General features: G+C 44.4%; 2 protein-coding genes and 1 pseudogene across 3 annotated transcripts in view; 1 reads left to right on the top strand and 2 right to left on the bottom strand.

Annotated features, from left to right (window-relative positions):
• Positions 1-4,984, top strand: part of LOC110522298 (protein dispatched homolog 1) — a 28,167-nt gene extending 23,183 nt beyond the window's left edge. For both annotated transcript variants that reach the window (XM_090232914.1, XM_021600576.3), the window contains exon 8: positions 140-4,984. In XM_090232914.1, coding sequence (XP_090089040.1) covers positions 140-3,742 — 3,603 coding nt within the window. In that variant the 3' untranslated portion in view covers positions 3,743-4,984. The remainder of the gene's footprint in view (positions 1-139) is intronic.
• A 5,783-nt stretch (positions 4,985-10,767) lies between these two features.
• On the bottom strand, positions 10,768-14,053 carry LOC110521058 (toll-like receptor 5; annotated as a pseudogene).
• Positions 14,054-15,441: 1,388 nt separating this feature from the next.
• Positions 15,442-17,319, bottom strand: LOC149984121 (thrombomodulin-like). Its single transcript, XM_090232908.1, has one exon. It carries the CDS (start codon positions 17,199-17,201, stop codon positions 15,585-15,587), a length of 1,617 nt encoding a protein of 538 aa, XP_090089034.1. The 5' UTR covers positions 17,202-17,319; the 3' UTR covers positions 15,442-15,584.
• Positions 17,320-21,200: the final 3,881 nt, after the last annotated feature.

The raw sequence follows: 21,200 nt of genomic DNA, 5'->3' as shown, positions 1-21,200 counted from the left end.
TTGGGTGTCTATGCTGCCTCAGGCTGGAACTAACCCAACTGATATATTGGCCTTGTCTCCTGTTATGGTCTCCTTGGGTCAATAGTTATGTTCTAGTCAGACTCTGTTCTTATATCTTGTTGTATTGTGTTGTCCCCAGGTGCGCTCCCATCCCCAGTACTGGAGCCTGTGCCAGCGCACCACCGACGCCTCCTGCTGCCCCAGCTGGACCCTGGGTAACTACGTAGCCATCCTCACCAACAAGTCCTCCTGCCAGAAGATCACAGAGCGCGACGTGTCACACACCCTCAAGATCCTGCGCTCCTGCGCCAAATACTACCACAACGGAACACTTGGCCCCGACTGCTGGGACATGACCACGCGCAGGAAGGACCAATCCAAGTGCACCATCGTCCCCCGCAAGTGCACCAAGTACAACGCCGTTTACCAGATCTTCCACTTCCTGGTGGACAAAGACTTTATGAGCCCAAAGAACACCGACTACCTTATCCCTGTCCTGAAACATGGCATGCTGTTCTCCCCCACAGAGAAAGGGGAGACCATGATGAACATTTACCTGGACAACTTTGAGAACTGGAACTGCTCGGACGGCATCACCACCATCACGGGTATTGAGTTCGGTATCAAACATAACCTGTTCCAGGACTACCTACTGACGGATACCGTGTATCCGGCCATAGCCATAGTGATTGTGCTGTTTGTCATGTGTGTGTACACCCGATCTGTGTTCATCACCCTGATGACCATGATCGCCATCATCAGCTCCCTGATCGTGTCCTACTTCCTGTACCGCATGGTGTTCGACTTTGAATTCTTCCCCTTCATGAACCTCACGGCCCTCATCATCCTGGTGGGCATCGGGGCGGACGACGCCTTTGTCCTCTGTGACGTGTGGAACTACACCAAGTTCGACAAGCCCAACGCTGAGCTGTCGGAGACGGTGAGCATCACTCTGCAGCACGCCGCCCTCTCCATGTTCGTCACCAGCTTTACCACGGCTGCCGCCTTCTACGCCAACTACGTTAGCAACATCACCGCAATCCGTTGTTTTGGCGTTTACGCCGGCACGGCCATCTTGGTTAACTACATACTGATGGTGACCTGGCTGCCGGCCGTGGTGGTGCTCCATGAGCGTTACCTGCCCAACATCTTCACCTGCTCTCAACCTCCCCCACAGCAGAGTGGGTTCTGCACTCTCTGGGCCAACCTGTGCCAGAAGGCCAGCAAGTGCCTGTTCACCATCTCCGAGGCCTCCCGAATCTTCTTTGAGAAGGTGCTGCCCTGCATCGTGATCAAGTTGCGCTACCTCTGGCTCTTCTGGTTCCTGGCCTTCACAGTGGGAGGGGCGTACGTGGTGTGTGTCAACCCCAAGATGAAGCTGCCCTCCCTGGAGCTCTCAGAGTTCAAGGTGTTCCGCTCCTCCCACCCCTTTGAGCGCTACGACGCAGAGTACAAGAAACTGTTCATGTTTGAGAGAGTCCACCATGGGGAGGACCTGCACATGCCCATCACCATCATCTGGGGGGTCACCCCCGTGGACAATGGGGACCCCCTCAACCCTAAGAACAAAGGCAAACTTATGCTGGACAACACCTTCAACATCGCCAGCCCAGCCTCCCAGCTGTGGATCCTCAACTTCTGCCAGAGGCTAAGGAACCAGAGCTTTGTGTTCCAGTCGGAGGAGCAGGACTTCACCAGCTGCTTCATTGAGACCTTTAAGCAGTGGATGGAGAACCGGGACTGTGAAGAGGCCTCGGTCTACCCTTGCTGCAGCCAGTCAACGTTCCCCTACAAGCAGGAAATCTTTGAGCTGTGCATCAAGAGGGCCATCATGGAGCTGGACCGCAGCACCAGCTTCCACCTGGACAGTAAGACCCCCGGGCCTCGCTTCGACATCAACGACACCATCCGGGCCATCGTCCTGGAGTTCCAGAGCGCCTACCTGTTCACACTGGCCTACGAGAAGATGCACCAGTTCTACTATGAGGTGGACACCTGGATCCAGGAGGAGCTGAAGAGCGCCCCGGCCGGGCTGAATTACGGCTGGTTCGTCAGCAACCTGGAGTTCTATGACCTGCAGGACAGCCTATCAGATGGCACTCTTATCGCCATGGCATTGTCCGTGGTGGTGGCCTTCGTGGTCATGCTCCTCACCACCTGGAACATCATCATCAGCCTCTACGCCATCCTCTCCATCGCGGGCACCATCTTCGTCACGGTGGGCTCGCTGGTTCTATTGGGCTGGGAGCTCAACGTGCTGGAGTCAGTCACCATCTCAGTGGCGGTGGGTCTGTCGGTGGACTTCGCGGTGCACTATGGAGTCGCTTATCGCCTCGCCCCTGACCCCGACCGCGAAGGGAAAGTCGTCTTCTCCCTCGGCCGGATGGGTTCCGCTATTGCCATGGCGGCACTCACCACGTTTGTCGCCGGGGCGATGATGATGCCATCCACGGTGCTGGCCTACACCCAGCTGGGCACCTTCATGATGCTTATCATGTGCATCAGTTGGGCCTTCGCCACCTTCTTCTTCCAGTGCATGTGCCGTTGCCTGGGCCCCCAGGGCACCTGTGGACAGATCCCTCTGCCCAAGAGGTTTCAGTGCCAGGCTTTCAAAGAGGGCACCACCAACGTCCCCTCGCCCCAGGGCAAGCATGGCACCAAGTACCAACTGGACAGTCGAGGAGGAGAGGTGGAGCATGAGCATTACGAACTGGAACCATTAGCTTCAAACCCTAGGAATGAGGAGAAACCTGCAGAGGAACAGGAGACGTGCACCCAGCTCTATAATGGAATAGCCCCCCACTCTGCCCTCTGCACACACATCCCCTTTAAGAGCAAGGCAGAGCCCGGCAGAGGGTCCTGCTCTGAAAAGGGACTGGGCACACTGGCTACTAAACCCAGATCCAAATGCCAGTACTCTCATAACACAACCTGCACATGTGGGGACCCCCCTCCTCCTCAGCAGTCTATGGGTATGCAGTGGACTCCCCACCCATGCACTCAAACAACCCAGGACTCCCCATGCCCCACTCCTCAGTTCACCCTCACAGGCAGCCATGCCAACAAAGGCCAGAACTTCCTATCCACTCTGGACGCCGTCTACAAACCCATAGATTGCCGTATGAACTATGTACACTGTCCCCCATCCCACTTCCACCACTGCACCCCGGGCAGGATGCCCAGACAGGGCCCTCACAGCTGCCACCTCAGAAGCTACTGTGTTCACACTGTCCCCGTCCTGGGTGGCCTCCCCAGGGACCAGAGCGCTGCCCCAGACCCATCTGGGCTGGAGGATTCACACCGGACTGGAGGGTCCTCTGGCCCTGGTGACAGTCCTAACACCCCAGCTCAGACTCAAGGTCCTCCTGCCTCTCCTCTGGGCTGCACGTTAGCCCACACACACCAAGGCTGCTGCAGGGCCAACCATGGAACGGAAAACGCTCCAAGCGTGGATAATCATGTGTCCACCACAACGCAAAAGGGCGCTTGTCATAAGATGCCCAGCAACCAGGAGAAGCTTGAAACTAGTACTACTCCCATCACACAGGAAGAAAGTGTTGAAAAGTGCAAACAGAACCCCAAAAAGGAGAGGGCATCCTCAGCCTCTCCTAAGAAACTCTACTGTTTTAACAGAACTTTGAAAGTAAAGTGCAATTCTGTCGAGTTTAATGTGCCAAAAGCTGAAGCCAATGTGCCTGCTCTTGCAATAAATTCAAAACCCTTATCTGAAAGTTTATGTTGACAGCAAATAAACTTATAAGATAATTCTGAAAGACTATATCTAAAGAGTAAACGTTTGTCATATCAAGCTATAATGTGCAGTGTCCCTGTGCAATTAAAGTGCTTGGTATATTTCATAGACCAAGTGCCTCATGTATTTCATCTAAAAGTATGGTCCTATATGTTCTGTGATTACTGTATCTACTATGCAGATAAAATTGGTTTGATCAGTCAGATGTACTGTTTTTGAGTACACAGTAAATATGTTGTGTGTTTATGGAGCTCTAACATGTCTACGGAAAGGTGAACCATTATACTTTATTCTCTAAGAACCACAGGCCTTCTTAGTTAGACATTCTGTTTCACGTTGCCAGATGCCTCTCGGTCCAATATGAAAGATGTACTGTATGATTATAAAGTCATTTTAACCCAATTGTCTATTTTTTCACACAGCTCCTATAGTATGAAATGAAAGTATCTCAAGGTTTTGTTCAAAGGGCATGGTTTGGAATAACAAATGGTACACCTGTTTCATTGTCTCACTCCCACTGGCGCCTTGAGAAGATTTGCTCTGTCTGGCCTGAGGCCACAGTGCTGTGCTGGGCTCTCATACATCACACAGATGTTTGATTTCTAATCTCCACTCCTCAAGAGCCTGCATCACATTCCAAGCTGGTCATACACTGTAAGTCTATGAGAAATGCTGACGTCCTACAGCAGGGATCCTCAACTAGATAAAAAATAAAATATTGAGCGGATGGTCAGGGGACCGGAACATAATTACAAATTATTTGTAGACTGCAGATTGACCGCAAGGAGCCCAAACAGATATATATTTGACTAAAACACAATCATTTGAAACCTTGCTTACATTTGCATATAATCACATCTCTCTATTATGCGTTGGAATACTTGGCAACAGATTTCCAAAAATAAAATCACTTGGAGCTGATTTTCTGGTGTGGGCGGGGGGATAAAACCATCCGCATGCCAAATTCCCAGTTGGGGAACCCTGTTATAGACCATCCACACCCCTCATCCACAGAGTCATTTTCTAACAGTGACCAAGGACGTATGTGAAAAGGGCATGAATTTCAAAGATAAACTCTAAAACCCAACAATAGTATAACACATATGGGTCCCATCATTTGATCTTGTAACATATCAATGACATGCTATTTTATTACCTTTCTCAGAATCTTTGGCTGCCCTTTGTTAACTCCGTCCAATAAAAAGTATCCTATTCATTTACGAATTCCATTCATTCACGAATCCTGTGTTTTATTTGCTCTTCTGGCTCCTGCCATCCATCCCCCCTTCTAACAGGTTTCCCTGGTGGTCCAAGATCCTGGCCAAACCTTCTGCTACAGAGCAAACATGTACATTAGACCGGGCTCTGCAGGCAGTATGACTCACTACAGCACGGCATACAGATTTATAATTACACTTTCAGTCTTGAATTAGTGTCAGATGCGCAGCTCTGAACTTGTATTGTAGGCTACCAGACGCCTGTAATTATCTGTGAGAGAGACACCAGGCTGGCACTGTAGCCCATCTCCCCGTAGTCTCTGACACCATCACCCTCTCAAAAACAAAGATCAGCAGCAACTCTTAACTTTAATCAGGGGTACAATAAAACTTTGACATATTGTGAGCGAGGAGAAATTCCTCTAGCGACTGCTAAGTCCTCTCTAATTACTCCCTTCACTCCCTCTCTCTTGCACACTCTCAGGCAAGGGTCATACAGGAACTAGGCATGGACATTTCTTAGCTCTAGTTCCAGCTAATACATATCCCTATTCCTGTTCAGCCTTGCCAATTACTGAGGGATGCAGATGGGATTTTAGGTCAATCATAGGTATGACTGTTCGAACCTCTCACCTCGCGCTACCTGGAAGCTTTTCAAAATGACATGTCTCCTGTGTAAGATTGCCCTTGTTTAACTAGCCCCAATGTTTCTGCAGCCCTGACCCCTGCCCTGAGGAATGGCACAGATACATCAGTACGTGCCTTTGACTGGGGAGGAGTGGCTAGCCACTTCACTGCAAGGAGACAACTACAAGAAAGATACACTGTTATACAAAAGTATGTGGATACCCCTTCAAATGAGTAGATTCGGCTATTTCAGCCACACCTGTTGCTGACAGGTGTATAAAATCAAGTACATGAAATGGGTTTCCATGACCGAGCAGCCGCACACAAGCCTAAGATCACCATGTGCAATACCAAGCATTGGCTGGAGTGGTGTAAAGCTCGCTGCCATTAAACTCTGGAGTAGTAGAAACCCGTTCTCTGAATTGATGAATCATGCTTCATCATCTGGCAGTCCAACGGACTAATCTGTGTTTGGCAGATGCGAGGAGAACGCTACCAGCCCCAATGCATAGTGCCAACTGTGAAGTTGGATGGAGGAGGAATAATGGTCTGGGGCTGTTTTTCATGGTTTGGGCTAGGCCCCTTAGTTCCAGGGAAATCTTAACGCTACAGCATACAATTACATTCTAGACAATTCTGTGCGTCCAACTTTGTGGTAACAGTTTGGGGAAGGCCCTTTCTTGTTTCAGCATGGCAATGTCCTTGTGCACAAAGCAAGGTCCATACAGAAATGGTTTGTAGAGATTGGTGTGGAAGAACTTGACTGGCATGCACAGGACCCTGACCTCAATCCCATCCCAACACCTTTGAGATTAATTGGAACACCAACTGCAAGTCAGGTCTAATCGTCCAACATCAGTGCCCGATCTCACTAATTCTCTTGTGGCTGAATGGAAGCAAGTCCCCGCAGCAATGTTCCAATATCTAGTGGAAAGCCTTTCCATAAGAGTGGAGGCTGTTATAGCAGCAAAGGGGGGACCGACTCCATATTAATGCCCATAATTTTGGAATGAGATGTTCAACGAGCAGATGTCCACATACGTTTTGTCATATAGTGTAGATGGTACAAATTGAAACACTTGTCTCAGAAAGTTAACTGAAGAACTCAAGTCAGGGACAACATTTTGGAGAAGTATAGATCAGGGTTGGGTTATAATTTTTTTTTAAACTTTGAATATCCCATGGAGCACCATTAAATCCGTTATAAAAAAATATGGAAAGAATATGGCACCACAACAAACCTGCCAAGAGAGGGCTGCTCACCAAAACTCATGGACCAGGCAGGGAGGGCATCAGAGGCAACAAAAACATCAAAGATAACTCTGAAGGAGCAGCAAAGCAGACTCCCCAAACATATGAAAGAAGGTACTCTGGTCAGATGAGACTAAAATTGAGCTTTTTGGCCATCAGGGAAAACGCTGTCTGGCGCAAACCCAACACCTCTCATCACCCGGAGAACACCATCCACACTGAAGCATGGTGGTGGCAGCATCATGCAGTGGGGATGTTTTTCATCCGCAGGGACTGGGAAACTGGTCAGAATTGAAGGAATGATGGATGGTGCTAAATACAGGGAAATTCTTGAGGAAAACCTGTTTCAGTCTTCCAGAGATTTGAGACTGGGACGGAGGTTCACCTTCCAGCATGACAATGACCCTAAGCATACTGTTAAAGCAACACTCGAGTGATTTAAGGGGAAACATTTAATGTCTTGGAATGGCCTAGTCAAAGCCCAGACCTTAATCCAATTGAAAATCTGTGGTATGACTTAAATATTTCTGTACACCAGCAGAACTTGAAGGAGCTGGAGCAGTTTTTCCTTGAAGAATTTGCAAACATCCCAGTGGCTAGATGTGCCACGCTTATAGAGACATACCCAAAGAGATTAGCAGCTGTAACTGCTGCAAAAGGTGGCTCTACAAATTATTAACTTTGGGGGGGTGAATAGTTACGCACGCTCAAGTTTTCAGTTTTTTTGTCTTATTTCTTGTTTGTTTCACAATAAAACATATTTTGCATCTACAAAGTGGTAGGCATGATGTGTAAATCAAATGATACAACTGATGATACAAATGATGGAAAACACTGTCACTGTACTTGCTTGTTTTGTCAAAAACTGAAATTAGGCAAACTATTAGCCAATGGCGGAGCACATTCTGCATAATGCATCTTTAATTAACTCAGGAACCACACCTGTGTAAAAGAACCTGCTTTCAATATACTGTGTATCCCTCATTTACTCAAGTGTTTCCATTATTTTGGTACTTACCTGTAGGTTTATCACACATCATTCTCTGCCTAATATTCGGAGTATACAGATGAACGGCTAGCCCTTCATGATATAGACTGAGTAGTCTGAAGGTCTTCTTCCTGAGTAATGAGGTGTCAACCCCCGGTTACAATGTAACCATTTATCAGGCAAAGATCATCAGAGTTATTTTGTTTGGAGAGCTCCTTGGTCTTCATGGTGCCGCTTGCTTGGTGGTGCCCCTTGCTTAGTGGTGTTGCAGACTCTGGGGCCTTTACTAAGATCGTGTGACACTTACATTGCACACAGGTGGACTTTATTTATCTAATTATTTGACTTCTGAAGGTAATTGGTTGCAACAGATCTTATTTAGGGGCTTCATAGCAAAGGGGGTGAATACATATGCGCACACCACTTTCACTTCACCAAATTGGACTATTTTGTGTATGTCCGTTACATGAAATCCAAGTAAAAATACATTTAAATTACAGGTTGTAATGCAACAAAATAGGAGGGGATGAATACTTTTGCAAGGCACTGTATATAAACTTCCTGGTATCAAAAATGCACTTATTTTCATAAAGTTGGCTGCTCTTGCAGTCTCGTAGGAAGTGTCTACCTGGGGAGATAACTTGAATAATGTAGAACTTTAAACTGTAGGTGAGATATAGCTAGAAAAACAGGTGACGGAGGCAGGAATAATTTCCTAATCCTTTATCCCTCTGCTCTCTCTCTCTTTTCACGTTGGCAAGGCTACACCAGTGTTTCAAGTGCAGAAAACACCTGTTTCCGAAGGGTCAATTGGGAAATAGGTCCTCTCCCCTTCCCTGCCTTTCCTTTCCTTTCCTTTCTGGAATGTGAAGGCTGATCCTCTGGCGGAAACATAAGATACGTCCCTGTACCAAACACTTACAGCCGGAGCCCCAGGGGTAGATGGGAAAGCAGTTATGCTCTATTAAAACTCCATGCTCTTGATGGCCACTCAGGCCCGTCTTTCTCTCCGAGGACAGACAGCACTCAGAGAAGTTGACTGTAGATGCTCCATCAACTCCTTTACTACCACAGGGCCTCTAACCTGGGTTGGGTAGGCTACCAGTGCCTAAATGTTTCTGCAGTCAGCAAGTACAGAAAACTGGAAGAAACAGGCCTCTGTGGCTTTAAATGGAAATGTTTCAATATTATTTTCCCTTATCCCCTTCCGAAATAGAGATACAAGTCAAAGGTACCACTGTACGTCACTACTGACCTCTGTTTTGATATGGGCAATTCCATGGTAACAGAATTACACTGACTTAGGTTCTTAACTTGGCATACATTTTAAAGTAAAATATCAGAGTCTCAGCGTAATTCCGTTCTCGTGGAATTGCCCCTATGTATCTGCCCACCCCCGCCCTCCCAAATCCCATACACACAAACACCATACAAACCTACAAGCAAACCCTTAAAAACACATTGCGTAAGTTTAATCACCAAGGGGGAAAGTGAGGCGTTAGAGGGATTCGCATGAGAGCTCCTGTTATACTGAACTGATGGGCTTCATACGACCCAGACTGGATGTTCTGTGTTCCCTGGTCTTAGGTCTCCACCATGGGTGCCTTCATACATCAGGGCAGCTCACTGTAGATTGGCCACTCCGGTCAATGGATTTCACTTCAGCTTGCACGGAAGGTATATTATATTTGTTTTAACAGAGGCCAAATATTGGCTATGGTTAGGGGGCAGTGTTTATTACATTTTCTTGTGAGGGTAATCTGACCGGCGTGCGCCTGTGTTCCACAAACACCACGTATCCCTGAAATAACTTGAAAGGGGAGACCTGCAGTTTATTTACTTGGTAAATATTTGCTAATCTTTTTAAATTGAATTCTAGGGTCCTTGAAAATAGAGGTCTAAACATGTGTGGTGTTAATTACCACAGGTCAGGAGAGGTTTCCGTATGCAAGTCCCAAACACTGTGACTGCTGAGAGAGGATGAGTTGATTCTCAGCTCCTCCTTACTTGGATCCCAGATAGAGTTGCTGCTACATCAGCAACAGCTAATGGGGATCTGAATAAAAAAATAAAAAATACTTACAGAAGGAAGTTTCTCTGTCCAGTGGCATCCTGTTTTCAGACATACACTCTATATTGAGGAAATAGGGAGGAGATAGGGGATTTAAAAAAAACAGTGACTGAACAAGTGAAAGAATGCAGTCAGTATAAAAGTTCACAGAATGATTCAAATTTATAAGAGTAGTGCTGTTGAAGTGTTAATGGTTTTCATTAAAAGTAATACAATTCTTACAATAATTATATTACAATGTGTAAATGTATAATAGGAGAGAATTGCAACGTACACACTATAAAACACACTAAACAGGTCATATTTCACAGGACCAAGATTGGTGAATACAGGTTGAGTCTACCATCTAGTGGTAAAAAAATGAGCTATGCCAAAATACAGAGGACCCTCTCCATTCAAATGCAATTTAAATTGGTCACATACACGTGTTTAGCAGATGTTATTGCGGGTGTAGCGAAAATGCTTGTGTTTTGACTGTAATCAATATGGTAACAATGATTTATGTTGTACAGTCAAAAAATGATGTCATATTTCAAAATACAGTTCACAATACAGTGAAGGGGCTCCTGAGTGGCGCAGATGTCTAAAGCACTGCATTTCAGTGCATGAGGTGTCACTACAGACACCCTGGTTCAAATCCAGGCTGTCTCACAACTTGTATCACAACTTGGGAGTCCCATAGTTCAAATTGGCATTTGGCCCAGCGTTGGTTTCCATGTATTTCTAGCCATTCCATTTGCTTCGTTCTGGACATTATTATGAGCCGTTCTCCCCTCAGCAGCCTCCTGTGTTTGTAACATATAGTAAGAATTGGATTTGTAATATATGATAGGAATTGCAACAACAAAAAATGTGAGCACCACTTTCAAAACTGCTGCCTGAAATCATACAAAAGTTGGAGAGTGCATCTTTAAGTTCCAACTGCTTGCATATTTACAAGTGTGATATCACCATTGTTATCTTTGGCTGTGTCCTTTTTGATCTTCCTGTCGTTAAGAATCTTGGACATAAGCTTCTCATAAAACCATTCTATGTCCTGTGTGTCCTCCGGCCGCTGTAGATACTCCCTCTTCTGGAGAAAGGTCCTAATGGCTTCGCATTTCATCAGTCCGTAATGGGGGACTTTCCCCACGATCACCATGATGAGAACATCTCTGAGCTCCTCCAGCATCCTGCTCGGAGCCAGGGTAAAGGCCTCCAGGCACCAGCCGTCCTTAAGGAACTCTTTAGACACGATACACACAGTCTTCCTGCTCCCCCATATGGAGTCCCTGATGTTGGACAGGTGATCTTCACCTGGGATGAAGTCTCTGGCCTCGAAGCAGCAGTGGAGGATGTTGCACTCTGCCAACTGAAAGTCAAGCTTCTTCAACAGGGCAGTTTCTACCCACTTGTATTCGTTGTTGCTGAAGCATAAGTAAGCGTCCTACCGGGGCCCATCAGCAGGATGATCCTTCCTAGGGCCCTCCAGGATCCTGGCGATCACCTTTTTGTAAACTTCTAAGAAGTATCCACGGAGACAGGGCTAAAACAATCGTTCCGACGGTGATCAGGGCTGAGCAGACAAAGAGCGAGAGTCTCAGCTCCTGAACCAGCCCCTCGTCATTCTACTCACATGATATGACTGATGTAATTCAACAGGCTGATGCCATGGAGATTTGAGGAAAAATCACAGCTGAATTCATCCACGCCAGGGTCTGGAAAAGGCACGTTAGTCCTGTTCAGCCACGTCAGAAAGTCCTCCAGGCCGCAGTCACAGTGGAATCGATTCCTACACAGGTTGATCCAGCTGAGAGAATGGAAAGCGGCTGGGTCAGGAGAGGCCAGGAATTGTAAGAGAGGTGAAGTGTTTTGAGAGTCTCTGGGAAAATGTCTGATTGGAGGTATGTGAGGAAGTTGAAGTGGAGATCTCATCTCTTCCAGAGAGATCAGGCCTTTAAATATACCATCTGGGAGAGCCTGCAGGGAGTTCAAGCTTAAATCCAGACTAAAAAGGTTGGCAGGATTTTCAAAAACATGCAAACACTCTCCCCGTGCCCATATCACCTGCAGAGCGGTGTTCCTTAGCTCAAGCAACTTTAAATAGTTCACAGCTGGCACTGAAATATTATTGTTAACGGTGCACCACTTTTTGAAGTTGTTACCATACCAGAGAAGCTATATGCATTCATTTAGCTAAAACAATGTATATATACATCCTCTAAATGAGTTACCCTGTTGTTTTGAATATTAAGTATGATCATACTATCAGCAAAGCCAGCGAGGCCTTCTAAGGATGTGATCTTATTATCAGTCAAACGAAGAAGTTGGATGTTTGGGAGTGGTGCAAGGTAACCATTTGTACCTAGATCACGAAAAAAGTTTTCTGTAAGATCAAGGACTTGCAGGTGTGGAAGTCCTGTAAATGCTTGATATCCCAATGCACCAATATGGTTGTAAGATAAGTCTAGTTCTAAAATACTGGGTAGATTTTCAAATGTGTAAGAATAGATTTCCCCTATAAGATTGTGTGACAGGTTCAGCCATTGTAGGCCAAAAAACTCAATCTTGTTCATTTTGTTTTGGGCTATTGTTAAGTCCTGTACCTCTCTCAGTGGACTGAATACTGCATATTGCAAAGTAAAAATAAAGCATTTGGACAAATCTAGAATCTTGACACCACTATTCTTCAAGCCCTCAATGTTTTCCTGTCTGGGTCTTTGACGTCGCTGAAACAAAATGATTTCCCCATGGTGCTGTGTTCCAGAATAAGATGGGGAATATTGGTTCCTCGGATTGCACTGAAAAACAGTTTTGCCTTGTCCACATTGAATCCATTGGACGGTAAGTCAAGTATCTCCATGGACATGTTCCGTAAGGGATTTCTGCATATTTCCCAGTCAAAGCCACATTGAGTCATACTATTCAGTTGGATGCTGCTCAAGTCAAGTAGCTGAAAGTGTTTGCCTTGAAAGCCAAGCAAATCATCTTCACATAAGCTTTTCATCCTATTTAGGATGTGACTATGATGTGAACTCTCTCGCTAAATAATTGTGACCTGACTGAATCTGTGTTACAAGGTGACTATCTCAGACCACTGGTCTCCTTGGTATCACTAGATCTGTATGGTAACCAGATGAAAGGAATTCAACCTGCACTGATCTTTGTGAACATGACAGATTTCCAAAAGCCAAATTAAAGGAATTGGACCTCAGTTGGCAACGAGTAACAACATTTAGCTTTTGGAAATCTGTCATTATTTTAGGAACATTTAATAATTTAAATAGCCTATGCAAAAGGTGTTTTGTTTCATTTTGTTCAGAAAGTTTAATGGGCTAAATTAAGTTCTTTATTTAATTTTGTGCTCCATATTTAGTTTAAGGTTAAAAGTAAAAATGTTGTAAAAATAAATAGCATTAGCCAATTGCTGTCATTTGTTTGGTATGCCTTTGTTGGTAATGAATTTAATGCTGCAATATAATACCCTGTTCGTATTTTCCCGATAAACACTGACTTAACTTTATTAGGGTAATATCAAAAGTAAGCAACTTTTGTGAAGGTTTGGTGTGGTATGGATATTATTAGGCTTACAGTACCTACAGCAGGGCTATGAAGGCAGTACACACCTGCACTCTAACTGACTCCGACAGTTGAATTTGATGTGAGGAAGAATGTTTTAGGACTACCAGAGTTAGCCTACTCCCTTAATCTAACAATATAATGCTTATCTTTTATAAAATATATTCTATATTCGAAAATTAACGAATTAGCCTCCTTCTTTACGCCTATATGTATCTGTATAGCAGTAGTAGCCTATCTGACAATAAAGAAATCCATGTTGATGTTGGGAACATGGCGCAGGCATATCTCTATCTTTCTCTCGGTCTCTCCAGGGCTAGGCCTAAACTTGTCTCCTTTAATATGTTTTTTACAATTTTAAATATGAATATTATACTTTGGACTCCTAGGCCTATATGCATGCCATGCCTTGATACATTTATTGCTCAAATATCCGGCAGCTGAACCGTGAGGTAGACAACTATTGTTTTAGTCGGAGGTTTCTTTATCTCTCTTACTCTCGGATCTGAACGGGTCTCTCTGATCCGAATCAGCACGGGTCTGTTTTCCACGGTCCTTTTCGGAACGGGTCTGACTGTCTTCAGGTCCATTCGGAATGGGTCTCCTTCTTTTAAAAAAGTATTTATGCATATTGGGTCTGAAGACATCTACTATGGATTATATGTGTACCTATAACCATGTTTTTATGTGAGTAAAGTCCTACCTTATAAAACAAATACAAATCCTGACAGCTGTAATGAAAACAGGAAGTTTTGGTACAATTTTATAAATGCGGACAGATCATTTGTTCGTTCCATATGTGTGTTAACTTTTTGTCAGTAAAATTAATTACATGAGAAATAGCAGTGCAAACATTGTGTGTGCAAATATTGATATAATAACCCATATCAGCAGGAAGTAGGGGTCCTGAGGGTGCTGCAGCACCCCCTAAAAAATCGGAATAAATCAAAAATAGTAATACATATGTTTTTTTCACAAAAGTCGTACACTGGGCCTTTAATAGTCCTGCATTACTGGACCAATGTAGCCATCTGTAGTAAAAATAATAATTCTGCACCGTTCATTAAGTGACAAGTTGAATCAGGTGTACTTGTCCTGGGCTACAATAAAACTGTGTACTGCTGTGCTTACTCGAGGACTGGAGTGATGGCATTAGCCTTAAAGGCTCTGCATGGTCAATCCGACATCTGCTGTGGCTGTACAGCATTTACTGTGATGCAGCCACAGCAGAAGTCTGTAGTGACGCCTCTAGCACTGAGATCAAATCACTACAGACCCTGGTTCGATTTGATCTCAGTGCTAGAAGCGTCACTACAGACCCTGGTTCGATTCCAGGCTGTATTACAACCGGCCGTGATTGGGAGTCCCATAGGGCGGCTTACAATTGGCCAGGCAAGTGAATTTATATAGCCCTTCTTACATCAGCTGATATCTCAAAGTGCTGTACAGAAACCCAGCCTAAAACCCCAAACAGCAAGCAATGCAGGCGGTAAAATACCACTAGTGGGAAAATGCAGATATTTTCCTTATGCAGATTCTAGAATATTCACACGAAAATCTGTTGCCAATTGATTGGAAACCTTGCTATAGTCAAAGAAAAAAGGCTGACTATTAAGCGATAAGGATAAATAAGCGTCATCAGAAAGCAACCTCTTTCAGAGCCCACAAGGGGTCACACTTCACAAAAGATTGGGTATTGTGGTGAGAACGTAAAAGACGCACAAATAATGACAATTTAATATACACTACCGTTCAAACGTTTGGGGTCTACACTGTATTTCTGATCAATTTTATGTTATTTTAATGGACAAAACATGTGCTTTTCTTTCAAAAACAAGGACATTTCTAAGTGACCTCAAACTTTTGAACGGTAGTGTATATATAAAAGAAGAAATTATAATTTGCAAGTTATAGGCCTACTTTGTATTGGTTACTTAGACAGGTCTGCATTTTCAGTAATGAGATGCTTATGGAGCCATTACATTTATGATAGGTTTACTACAACTGTATGAAATAAAAATATAAAACATTCAAACATCTGATTCTCCTTTGCAGACGTGTAAAAAGGTAATGACAATGAAAATGACAAAGTTATCCAACAAAATTTTGATTGTCCTATATCTACTGTCTGTCAAATGATAATGTTTTGTACTTATCCATTGTGACTTGTTGCAAATCGTGATTACCAAAATCTTGGCTTTCGAAAGCAATGTCTAAATTACCTCGACGTTTTAGTATCAGGTGAATAAGTACAACCATCACCAAAATAACAATGACAATGCATACTATAATTCCAAGAAGACCCCCAGCCTTTACAGTGGAAGGGCGCTCAGTTGGATGCTTAACAAATGGTGTAAATGGTATGGTAAAACCTGAAACATTTGACGGTTCTCTCTCAACACAATCATTGAAACCAACCAAGTCGAATCCCTCATCACAAGAACACAGGTAACCTCCATACGTATTTGTACAATTATGATGGCACTCATCCATCTCACATTCATCTATGTCAACACAAATTGACTTCCCATTTTTGTCATCGAGTATGTAACCATTTGGACAGTTGCAATGATGTGGTTTACTTGGGTCACATTCTGGGGAACACTCGGCTAAACAAACAAATTGGCACCGGTTGGTGTCTTCGGTCATTCTTATGAATCCATCCCAACAGGAGCAATTGTAACTGCCTATTGTGTTTCTGCATTCGTGGTCACATGGACCCATGGAGCATTCATCTTCATCGACGCATTTGTCATTTTCAAACACATATCCCTTATGGCATTCGCATTTAAATCCACCAACAGTATTGACACACTTAATGTTATGTCCAGGGCACTGTCTGTTATCGACACAATCATTAATGTCTTTGCAATGCTTCCCATCTTCTGCCAGTGCATACCCATGCTGACACATGCAAGTGTAGCTGTCATCTTTTTTTTGGCAGAGATGTGCGCATCCTGAGTCAAGGCAGGGGTCATTTTGCGCATCTTCACATGTGACGTTATTGTCCTGGAGAGTTTTTCCAGGTGGGCAGGTGCATACAGGTTTAGTATTGACTGAGGAACAGTCATGCGCACAGCCACCTTTGAATACCTCGCAACTCCACGGTGCTTGTAGCCACTGTTCAGATAGACAGATATACTTCGACCCGATGGATTTGAGCGTTGCAGTGGTTCCGAGGGGTAATGTCAGTAGGTTCTCGCCCTTGAATCCCAACGGAGTCTCATACAGAACTGATTCGTCCCCTTTTACAATTACATGTTGGCAGGGACTGTCAAGTTTATATTCACAAATATATCCATCTACTTTACTTTCGCATGGTTGTTCCTTCCACACAAAGTCGTATTTTGATACCGAAATACATTTTGAAGAACAGACATCTTCAAAGCGCCCCCAGTTCTGGAATTTGGTTTCATTATCTCCAGTTATCCACCTGTACCCTCGTAAAAACGATGCTTGGTCGGGGCATTGCCCGCTTGGTAAATGTAAACCAATCCAAAAATCTCCTGTATGAATACCAAGTAATATTAAAAGGATGCTATGTGATATCAAAGATCGAACTGTCATTAAATATCCATTATTATTTTCCTCACAACGTTTTTGAGCGGTTCCAAAGTTAGCTTGGTCCTGGAAAACGGCAAAGCACTGCTTCCCCATGCAGTATCCGACGAGGGGGGCTTCCCCGTTCACTCTCAAAAGGAACGTCAGGGCAACGAGTATTGCTACTGTATCCCCCATTTTTTTTAAACAATCTCCTACGCCTCAAACTAAATATAAAAAATCGCATATAATTTAGATGTAGGCTACTCGTCTATTAGGCATGGCTTGAGTTGCAGAATGAACGTTAAGACTGCCGATAACTCCCATTTATATAAGCCTCCCTCCATGTCTTCGATTGATCAAGGAAGGAAGTTCCTTTCTGGATGGCGTAGTTGCTGACCAAGAACAAACAAGTTCTCTCTTAACCTGCCTATCATGCTAAACAACCAGCCACTGGGTAACAGCTGGGTGAATCAACATTGTTTCCATCTCATTTCAACCCCAAATATCAATGTGTTGAGGTTGAATCAACGTGGAAAACTAATTAGATTTGCAAAAAGTAACATTTTCACCCAACCATTAACTAAATCTAACATGGCGATTTTTTTTCATGTTGAATTCACGTTAGTTGACAACTCAACTAAATGTAAATCAAACCTAGACATTGAACTGACACGTGCACACACAACATACACACGAAATGTATATTTATAGTAAGCTATAGCCAAATTACGCACATATGGCAAAACTAGCATTTAAATAAGAAACACATTGAAAACACATCAATGACATCAAAAACGTAGATAACATCTTTCAGTGATATGCAGCCTAATTTGCTCAGTTCTCTCCTTGTGTTTACATGGTTCTCTCTCATGAGAATGCCTATTGGGCAGCCAAATGGCACATTCTGAGGACACGAGGACAAACACATTCTTCATGAGGTGATTTAAACACGTTTTAGGTTATATTTGAATACATTAATTCGGAATAATATCTTATTATGCTTGATATTCAACAAGTCAGTTTATCAAATTTCTGCCCTGCCAGAGCTGCCCCGGTCAACTGTAAGTGCTGTTATTGAAGTGGAAACTTCTAGGAGCATCAATGGTTCAGCTTCAAAGTGGTAAGCTTCACAAGCTCACAGAATGTGACCACTGAGTGCTGATACACTTAGCGCATAAAAATGGTCTGTCCTCGGTTGCAACACTCACTACCGATTTTCCAAAGCAACGTCAACACAAGAACTGTTCGTCGTGAGTTTCAGGAAATGGGTTTCCATGGCCGAGCATCTGCACACAAGCCTAAGATCAATGCCAAGTGTCGACTGGAAAGGTATAAAGCTCGCTGCCATTGGACTCTGGAGCAGTGAAAATGCATTCTCTGGAGTGATGAATCACGCTTCACCATTTGGCAGTCCGACGGACGAATTTGGGTTTGGCGGATACCAGGAGAATGCTACCTGCCCCGATGCATAGTGCCAAATGTAAAGTTTGGTGGAGGAGGGATAATGGTCTGGGGTTGTTTATTGTTGTTCATGGTAGGCCTACAATGCATACAATGACATTCTAGGCGACAACAGTTTGGGGGAAGACCCTTTCCTGTTTCAGCATGACAATGACCATGTGCACAAAGCGAGGTCCATACAGAAATTATTTGTTGAGATCGGTGTGGAAGAACTTGACTGGTCTGCGCAGAGCCCTGACCTCATCTCCATCGAACACCTTTGTGATGAATTGGAACACCAACTGCGAACCAGGACTAATCGCCCAACATCAATGCCCAAACTCACTAACATGCTGACCACACCACCTGCGTTACGTGCATGAGCATTGCAAAATAAATGTACACATACATGTTATTCAATAATTTCATCCAAACTGCTCGCTCGCGTCAACTAGCGTTTGCGTTGCCAGGCGCTAAAATAGAACATGGTTCTATTTTTGACGCTTAACGCATGGCAAGTCCCGCCTCTCCCATCTCCTCATTGGTTTTTAGGAGCATATACCCACATGGGTGATTGCAAGATGAACTGAGGTCCACAGTCCAGTCCAGTTGGTGGTGGTAATGCACCTTAAATATGTTTGCCAACCACCATATAAAGTCCGAAGAAGAAGAAGAAGACGACGACTGAAGGAGGAGATATTACTAGAAACTAACTAAGTTTCCCCTTTTATCTTTACATTTTTTTCATTTTTTATTTCACCTTTATTTAACCAGGTAGGCTAGTTGAGAACAAGTTTTCATGTACAACTGCGTCCTGGCCAAGATAAAGCATAGCAGTGTGAACAGACAGCAACACAGAGTTACACATGGAGTAAACAATAAACAAGTCAATAACACAGTATAATTTTTTTTAAAGAGTCTATATACATTGTGTGCAAAAGGCATGAGAAGGTAGGCGAATAATTACAATTTAGCAGATTAACACTGGAGTGATAAATGATCAGATGGTCATGTGCAGGTAGAGATACTGGTGTGCAAAAGAGCAGAAAAGTAAATAAATAAAAACAGTATGGGGATGAGGTAGGTAAATTGGGTGGGCTATTTACAGATGGACTATGTACAGCTGCAGCGATCGGTTAGCTGCTCAGATAGCAAATATTTAAAGTTGGTGAGGAAGATAAAAGTCTCCAACTTCAACGATTTTTGCAATTCGTTCCAGTAACAGGCAGCAGAGAACTGGAAGGAAAGGCGGCCAAATGAGGTGTTGGCTTTAGGGATGATCAGTGAGATACACCTGCTGGAGTGCGTGCTACGGGTGGGTGTTGCCATCTTGACCAGTGAACTGAGATAAGGCGGAGCTTTACCTAGCATGGACTTGTAGATGACCTGGGGCCAGTGGGTCTGGTGACGAATATGTAGCGAGGGCCAGCCGACTAGAGCATACAGGTCGCAGTGGTGGGTGGTATAAGGTGCTTTAGTAACAAAGTGGATGGCACTGTGATAAACTGCATCCAGTTTGCTGAGTAGAGTATTGGAAGCCATTTTGTAGATGACATCGCCGAAGTCGAGGATCGGTAGGATAGTCAGTTTTACTAGGGTAAGTTTGGCGGCGTGAGTGAAGGAGGCTTTGTTGCGAAATAGAAAGCCGATTCTAGATTTGATTTTGGATTGGAGATGTTTGATATGAGTCTGGAAGGAGAGTTTACAGTCTAGCCAGACACCTAGGTACTTATAGATGTCCACATATTCTAGGTCGGAACCATCCAGGGTGGTGATGCTAGTCGGGCGTGCGGGTGCAGGCAGCGAACGGTTGAAAAGCATGCATTTGGTTTTACTAGCTTTTAAGAGCAGTTGGAGGCCACGGAAGGAGTGTTGTATGGCATTGAAGCTCGTTTGGAGGTTAGATAGCACAGTGTCCAAGGAAGGGCCAGAAGTATACAGAATGGTGTCGTCTGCGTAGAGATGGATCAGGGAATCGGCCGCAGCAAGAGCAACATCATTGATATATACAGAGAAATGAGTCGGACCGAGAATTGAACCCTGTGGCACCCCCATAGAGACTGCCAGAGGACCGGACAACATGCCTGTGGATTAATTGTCGGAGTAGAGAACACACAATTTTGTGTGACTCAAAATGGGCCAAAATTCTACAAAGATCCAGGAAAAAAAGGACCTTGGTGCATTTCAAGTAAAATAACAACCCAATGTTTACATCCCAGGACAAATTAGCTAGCAACAGCAAGCTAGCTAGCTAAATGGCCATGTATGTTTCATGTGTTTTGACCTGTCCACAAATTAATATAGTTGGTTCAAAGATATTTCAACCAGTGTGTCCTGATCTCGTCAGGACCAAATCAACATGCGATTGTGCACGCGGACGCACGTACCTGGTCTAGTCAGCATGTAATGCTCTTGTGGCTGAATGGTAGCAAGTCCCCGCAGCAATGTTCCAATATCTAGTGGAAAGCCTTCCCAGAAGAATGGAGGCTGTTATAGCAGCAAATGGGGGACCAACTCGTGATTTTGGAATAAAATGTTCTATGAGCAGGTGTCCATGTAGTGATTCTAGGTCTCTCTGTTTGTCTGGGAGGAGTAGGAACATAATCACTCGCGGGAGGGACCCTTCCCAGGGGGAGAGTGTGAGTCATGAGTGACACATTGTGCTACAGGACGTGGAAGGTGGGCTCACTTCCTCTAAGGCCACCCCACAATTCACGGTAGCAGTTGATAGAAACGGCATGCTATTTCAGTGTC

The sequence above is a fragment of the Oncorhynchus mykiss genome, chromosome 4 (assembly GCF_057628025.1).
Source record: "Oncorhynchus mykiss isolate SJ-2025 chromosome 4, ASM5762802v1, whole genome shotgun sequence".
In the NCBI taxonomy this organism is placed as follows: domain Eukaryota; kingdom Metazoa; phylum Chordata; class Actinopteri; order Salmoniformes; family Salmonidae; genus Oncorhynchus; species Oncorhynchus mykiss.
The sequence above is the reverse complement of the archived record's forward strand: the minus strand, read 5'-3'. Positions and strand labels throughout refer to the sequence as shown.

Excerpts from the sequence above, each read along its gene's own strand:
- LOC149984121 (XM_090232908.1), bottom strand. The coding sequence starts at position 17,201 with ATGGGGGATACAGTAGCAATACTCGTTGCCCTGACGTTCCTTTTGAGA.